The sequence below is a fragment of the Lactuca sativa genome, chromosome 9, assembly GCF_002870075.4.
Source record: "Lactuca sativa cultivar Salinas chromosome 9, Lsat_Salinas_v11, whole genome shotgun sequence".
Classification (NCBI taxonomy): domain Eukaryota; kingdom Viridiplantae; phylum Streptophyta; class Magnoliopsida; order Asterales; family Asteraceae; genus Lactuca; species Lactuca sativa.
The window spans coordinates 204,936,387-204,944,278 of NC_056631.2; the positions used below are offsets into that span (position 1 = coordinate 204,936,387).

General features: G+C 32.0%; 1 protein-coding gene across 1 annotated transcript; it reads right to left on the reverse strand.

Moving 5' to 3' along the window:
• Nucleotides 1-3,006: 3,006 nt before the first annotated feature.
• LOC111920566 (probable protein phosphatase 2C 63) lies at nt 3,007-5,413 on the reverse strand. Its single transcript, XM_023916153.2, has 4 exons — nt 4,989-5,413; nt 4,374-4,747; nt 4,027-4,263; nt 3,007-3,390 (listed from the first exon to the last, which is right to left on the reverse strand). Exons 1-4 carry the CDS (start codon nt 5,242-5,244, stop codon nt 3,139-3,141), a joined length of 1,119 nt encoding a protein of 372 aa, XP_023771921.1. The 5' UTR covers nt 5,245-5,413; the 3' UTR covers nt 3,007-3,138.
• Nucleotides 5,414-7,892: the final 2,479 nt, after the last annotated feature.

Genomic DNA, 7,892 nt, shown 5'->3' on the forward strand with positions numbered 1-7,892 from the left:
AGGAATAAAATGTAAGAGAATATTTAATTTTTCATATATATATATATATATATATATATATATATATATATATATATATATATATATATATATATATATATATATATATAGGTTCAGGTTCATTTGAAACCATTCTAATTTTGTGAGACCGTGAGACCAAATCTAAAAATAATTTTAAAATGCAAAATAAATGAAAAAATCCAAAAATTCTTTTTTTAAATATTATTTTTGGAACTTGAATTAACTAAAAAAAATCTCGTTTTTTTTGAAAAATACGTGAAATATTTTAATAGAATATTACACTGTAAATATTCTAAAAAATAATTTTAAAATGCAAAATAAATGGAAAAATCTAAAAATTCTCTTTTTTAAATATTATTTTCGGAATTTGAATTAACTAAAAAAAATTAAAAAAAAGTCCCGTTTTTTTTTAAAATATGTGAAATATTCTAATAGAATATTACACTGTACATATTCTAAAAAATAATTTTAAAATGCAAAATAAATGGAAAAATCCAAAAATTCTTTTTTTAAATATTATTTTCAGAACTTGAATTAACTAAAAAAATAAAAAATAAATAAAAAAATGCGTCTCACGGTCTCACAAAATTAGGTCGTCTCACATGAACCTAACCATATATATATATATATATATATATATATATATATATATATATATATATATATATATATATATATATATATATATATATATATATATATATATATATAAACTTATTTTTAGGGGCGTTTTTTCGGTGTTATCTTTTAGATTTATTATAGACTTTTCCTATATATTTAGGGGTTTTTTTCGTGTTATCTTTTAGATTTATTAGACTTTTCCTATATATTTAGGGGGGATTTTTTCGTGTTATATTAACTTATTTTTAGGGGGGCCTTTCTTTAAATGAGACCGATTAATAGACTTTTTCTATATATTTAGATATAATGGATGGGCAGAAAATATTTGGTTTTTTCATATATATATATATATATATATATATATATATATATATATATATATATATATATATATATATATATATATATATATATAAATGCGTAATAAGTTCATGACTTTATGCTGTGCTACTGCTTAGTATACTTTGCCCTTTCCATAAATAAATAAAGAGGAGGTGAAGTATAAGTTACTCTACAACAACATGACCGAAGAATGTACATTGAAAGCAAAGAAAATGAAATGAAACAGAAAGCATTCCACACTACCAACCAAACTTTATTTGTTGTCAATGTATGTAGGGAAAAGTAAAAGCTTTTAGGTAGGTTTTTTAAATGCTAAACACTCTAATCCAGAGTAGCTCAATAATAGATATTAATCATATCATGCCACTAACTTATATTAAGACAATTATTGCACTTATAAAAGTTTCAAAAAATAGTATGAATAGAAAAAAAAACATATTATGAAATATTTTGTTGAAGTATACTCAATATGATAAGACTATTCTTTTTCTAAATGGATTATGTATTAAAAAGAATAGACTGTATTTTATTATTGATCAAATGCTTATTCATTTCCTAATTCCTAATAATAATAATATAAAGAAATTTTATAAAAGCCTTTACGATTAATTGATTCAATTAATGAATACTAGTTGACAAAATAAATTATGATTGAAAACTTGCAAAAAGAGGAAACATTATATGTTTTAGGGCAACAAAATATATTATATTATTAGATAGAAGGGACATGTGTGAAAGAGACCTAAAAAAAGGAAAAGAGAGATCACATATGCAACCTTTTGTTACGTGTCTTTTTGGCTTAACGTAAAACTAGGGCAAATAAAGTTGGGCTATATCTAGTCCATTATATACCCGTCAACAAATAAAATGACTTTTTTGTTATGTTAAGGAATAGGGTTGATGTTGTTTTCTCTAAATTGTCTATATTTCCTTTTTCATAGATCTTATTTATTATTAAAAATCTCCTAACAACCATTTTAGTGTTCTAGTCATATGGCAAACATAAAGTAGGTATATATTGCAACCAAAACATAAACCAAAAAAGAGTTAACTTGAACTATTCCACTATCCTAATCATAAACATTGAAAAGTCTCAACTCATGAGATCTTCTGATTTCGGACGCCCTCTCCTCCTCAAAACATCAACTTTGATTGTCTCCACACTTTTAAGCGTAGCAGATAATTGTCTCCTTTGGACATATCCAAAACACAACAATCTCCAATTCTCCATTCCCTCATTCTATCAGTGATCGATGCTACTCCTAATGTGTTTCAGATTGCCACATTCTAAATATTGTCCAATAATATTCTATCATATGTCAATCAAAACATAATTTTCCTGCAACTTCCATCTCCCTATCATACTCTTTAATCACCTAACATTTTTATCCATATATAGTAGCAAATGCCTAATTGACATATTATAAGATCTTCCCACAAGTTTCAACAAGACCTTTTTGTGGTATAAATTTTTGTGGCGACCATTTAATTTAACCAACCAACCTTTATACAATGTCTAATGCCTTCCTCAAGATCCATGTCCTAAAGAATCTTAGACCACAAGTATTTGAAACTTTCATTTGTATGAAGTACTTACATATTTCTACTCCTCCATCATTACACATTCTATTGAAATTGAACTAATTTACAATGCATTGATTGTGTTAATCCCTAACCTCTTATCTACCATTGTCTTGTCATCCTCCAAATATCCAACCTAACATTTAGTTTGTAGTCATGGCTCTACCATTAGCACAATGTCGTCGGTGAAAAACATTTAGCATAACACCAATGACACCACTTCCTAAATATCTAAAGATCAATTTGGTGTTTAGTTTGGAAATAATCCTTCCTCTAACTTAGATGATTCACTTGGTCGAGGATACTTGTGTTACATTCTTAACTTAAGTGAGTCCTATAAAATTTTTGTTGATGACTTTGTTAAAAGCTTTTAATGAATGCCAAAAGCACCTCCCACCATGTGCATTTACAATAACTTATAATAGATGTATATACCAAAATTCATTGATAAAAAATGAACCAAACAATATGATGTTACAAGTTTAAACCAACATTGAACCCAAACAAACCATTCTAACACCATCCACTCTTTTGGTTCTTTTATATAAATCAAAACATCCGTTTGGTTTTCAATCATTTATGTTCAACCAAATGTTTGTGTTTCTCTTCCTTACATGAAAAAATATCGATCGGGGCACTTGTGGACCCCAACTTTGTGCCATTATCGGGTTCCGTTTGTTGATCAAGAAAGATTACTATGACGGTGATGTCATCATGGAATCGACGTCTAATACCCTTTTGGAGTTTCTTGATGTCATTGTATCTAAGATCCCTTTTCCTTGTAGCCTTATCAATGGCTATTCCCACTAATCTTTTCGTTATTCCCTATATCAAAATCAAACATTTCAAAAAAAAAAAAAACATAAACATGTGTTCCTTGAATCAATCCAAGTGCATTTGATGCCACAACTTTTAGAGTAAATTACATCTTCTTTTTCCAATGGTATGCCAAAAGTTATGGTTTTTCCATAGATGTTTCATTTGTTGCACATGTGGGCACCAAAAAATGCCCGTTAAAGCTAACATGAATAGGATAAAGGAGATGAAGGTAGGGGCAAAATAGTCATTTTGGTTAGACTTAATGGAGAATGTGAAACACCTTCTATAGCCGAACCTTGCAACCATAGTGAACAAATGTGCAACGAATGAAACAAAAGTAAAATCTTTGATAATGAGCAAATGCAACTTTAGGGTTTATGAGATCAATGGATTGAAGAATGAAACGGGTTTAATTAGTATAAGAGAGACAAGGTGTAAAAGACCAAAGTGCCCTCATGTGGGTAATGAACTATTAGTTTTTTACAAAACACCATTTCTTTAAAATTCCATTAGAAGGTAAGAAACTATAACATTTTGTTCACAAAATACCATTAAAACCCATGAAAATAATGGTACTTTGTGAACAAAAAGTTTCAAGTACTTTTTTTAAAACAATATTGTTTTGTGGTAAAATAAACTAACCATTCTTGGGTATTTCTGTACAATGTCTACTACTTCTTGATCACTCAAGTTCTCCCAAAGCCCATCAGAAGCAAATATCAGAAACAAATCTTGAGGCCTAAGCTTTCTTGATATGATAGAAGGTTCAGCTGTCAAAACTGGTCTATTTAGAGTAATCGGGTTTCCATGTTGCATAAAATATGGATCCCTGTTGAATTCGGGTTTCTTCAAATAGAAATCACCTATTGATCTTGAAACCTGAAAACAAAAAGGTCTGAAATTGATCGAAAAAGAGGCAAGAAAAACATCTAATTGGCATATACGAAATTCATTATACCTGAATTCAATTTACCTTGAATTCATTGTACCTGAATAATGCCCTTGATTCTCCAAACTCCATGACAATAAACCACAATATGTGAATCATTAGGATGTTGTGCTTGAACCTCCTTCCTCACTTCTACAATGGAGACATTGTGATCTTTGGATAAACGCTCTGCGACTAGTTTTGGCTTTCTGTTGACTAGAACTTTGTGGCCGAGAACCACCCTTGAATCTCCCAAGTTCGCGATGTGTAATTCATTGTTTGAAATGATTCCAAGAAGACAACATGATCCAGCTGAAGCAATTTGGGGTCTAATCGGCATTGATAACTTCACTAATTGAAAGAATCCATCTTCTGTTGTTTGGAATGCCTTCTTTATAACATCTGCAGATATACCTCCTTCCTCTGTTGCGTATTCTACAAAAAAAAAAGATGAATGCACAATCATCTGCATTAGCTTCAACAGATTCGGTAATCAATTTGATTAACAATTTGTGAAATCCCCAGAGCTAGAAGTTGAAGGAGACATGAACATGGAATCATCTGGCTTGATCATCATGAAATTGCTCCATTTGATTAACAATTTGTGAATCGCACAACGTGAATTGAAGTAAAACAGAAGAATTTGAGTAAATGAAGGAGATTGTTTCGAACTTACTGTCGATCAAAGGGAAAAGGTTGCGATTAACAAAACGAGAAGCTTCAGGTCCACCATGGCCGTCGTAGACGCCGATATAGGTAGCAGACGGTGATGTTAATACCTGGCTTTGATCTTCGAGGATAGAGTTAGCTTGCACGACGGCGATTGAGAACTCACCGGAGACGTGAGGCTTCAAATCCGTGTGCCATAACAGTTCATCGCCATTCGGGTGCCCTAAACATTTGTTAAAAGGCTTCACAAACTTCCGAAACATCTTTTAGCGATTGTATCATAAATTAAAGGGAATTATGGAGTGTGATTTGTGACAATCAATGTAGAATGCTGGTTATGGAGGAAAGATTCTGAAGAATGAATTGGGGGAGAGAAGGTGTTGTTGTAGAAATAAAGGGACCGGATAAAAAGTCGGAGGAACACCGCGTTAGAGCAATACGACGACGACGGCGGCGGAGGATCATGTTATACGGGACCATAATTATATTCCTCGTAACCGTCTAACAGAAAGCTACCGATCTATTATGCGTGATCTTTTTAATATTCCACCTATAAAACATTAATGGATGATATCAAATATTAATAAAGACTAAATTAAAGGTTCATTACATTGAATTCGCATTTTAAGTTCAACATTTAAAATAGTAGGTATCGGTAGTTTTCATGGTTTAATTTTCGTGTATGATTGGTATTTTTTTTACATGTAAAGAAGACAAGTTTTTCAATAAGTTGATAAATGTTATAGATCTTTGAATACTATGATTAAATATGATTATATTTATGTTTCATCGTAAAACGAATGAGAAGACAAACAAACAACAAGTTACGTTGTTAAACATTTTTGTATGGTAAAGCCAATTCTTTTAAAGACTACATACATAAATCTAGGGGATATAACATTGTTATATATGATCCGTTGTATTCTATTAAGAAGTTTCACCGCATCCGACGCAAAAAAACCAAATGTATCAAATGCAAATGGTATGAACACGTGTTGATTTTTCATGCATGATTTCTTATGTTTGGTGACATTGCATGTAGCAGCTTTTAATACAGTTTATCCCGCCGTGACGCCCCCGTTCCTTAAACCTACGAGAGGGGATACTAGACCTGACAAAACATGACACGACACGAAAACCCGACACGAAATTAGCGGGTTAGGGTCAGAGATTTCGACACGTTTATGTAAACGGGTTGACACGACACGACACAATAATTAAATGGGTAGGGTTAGGGTCAAGACTTTCAACTCAAAGATGACTCGAATATGACCATTTTAATTATATATTATTTATTATAAATTTCATATTTTCATAAATATATTATATGTTATAGACTTGTAGTGGCCAAACTCAAGAGCTATAAATAATATTCATATTTTCAGAGTTAGTTAGTTTTACTCTTCCTCACCATATATCCTTTTGCTCCCTAACTTTAACTCTTTTCATTTTACCTTCTAAACTTACTAAAAAATTTGTCATTCCATCTCCTAACTCCAGTATTTCCCTTTTTCATTTTTGTATCGATAACTCCTACTTTACAGCCATTAAAATGCTTCAAGCGACATGACACAATATATTTACAAGTTCTAAACCTTAACCCGAAACCCGACACAAAAATAAATGGGTTGACACGACACGACACGACACGACACGAATTAAACGGGTCAGGTTAGGGTCAAGCCCTTTTAACCCGTTTAATGTCTTGACACGACACGAACCCGACACGATACGATACGTTTGCCAGGTCTAGGAGATACCCCTGTAAGGTCCACACATGCGGGTTTCCCTCCAACTCATCCAAAAATCAAAATGTCAGTCGGTCTAAGAGTTGACCTTCCTTCTGTCGAGTCAGTCAAGAAATTCATAGGAGCCTCTTTCTTGGCAGAAACCCTAACATGCTTAAATGTGACCAAAACATCCCTAACGATATCGAGCTTGTATTTGAACCCCAGAAGTTCTTTGCAATGAACTGCATGCTCTCCAAAAGAGTCCAAACATACATTACGGCACACCGGACATATCTCGTTACCTGGGAATTTTGGAATCATGAGTCGATATTCGAGGATGGTATGATACTCCACATGATACATATGATGGCTAAGCCTATTTATATGGATAGCTAGATGAAAATCTTGAGGATGTGGTGCACGTAAACATTGGAAAACTGTTTTTTGTCGAGCCATCATGTTAAAATGCACTTCCATATTTTGGAAATTTTTTCTAAAAAGAGCACTCGCCAGTGTATTATGGGATTTTTTTTTTGGGGGGGGGGGGGCGATGTACTTAGTAATAAAATTGTTAAGGTCAATGTCTGGAAGTTTGTTACGAAGAGAGGCTAAGGCACAAACATAATCAGAATCCATACCATTTATGCCACTATACCGTAAGATATGATCTTGAAATACCCAAGATTGGGCCCTTGAGTGTCACACCCCCAAACCAGGATGGAGGAAACATCCGGTGGTGGTTGACTTTCATGTATTGTATCTTAACATAAATAATAGTAGTGATCAAAGTAGCACAACCATCATAATTATAATTGGGAAAATTACATTGTATTCGAATGTTGTTTGTTTAAATTCCAATTACATTACAACAAAAATGAATAGTGTAACGCTGTAACGTCCATCCTCACAACTTGGTAATTACCTTGCTTAGATTTCCTAGAGAATACAAGTAGTTTGAAAAACTGTCAACAATTAAGTTGGTGAGTTCATAAGAATTTGTAAGCCTTTCCTTGTAAAACGATAGTGTTTGTTTTCGGAAAATCCAATATTTTCTTTAAAAATGGGTTGTCCTCTTAGAATCCTTAAGACCGAAAAGTGTAAGTATTTCTATACTTATAATAGTATTATGTAGTTTTAATCTATATAAAATCGTTCAAATGTTTGTTTCCCCGTGCTAAATG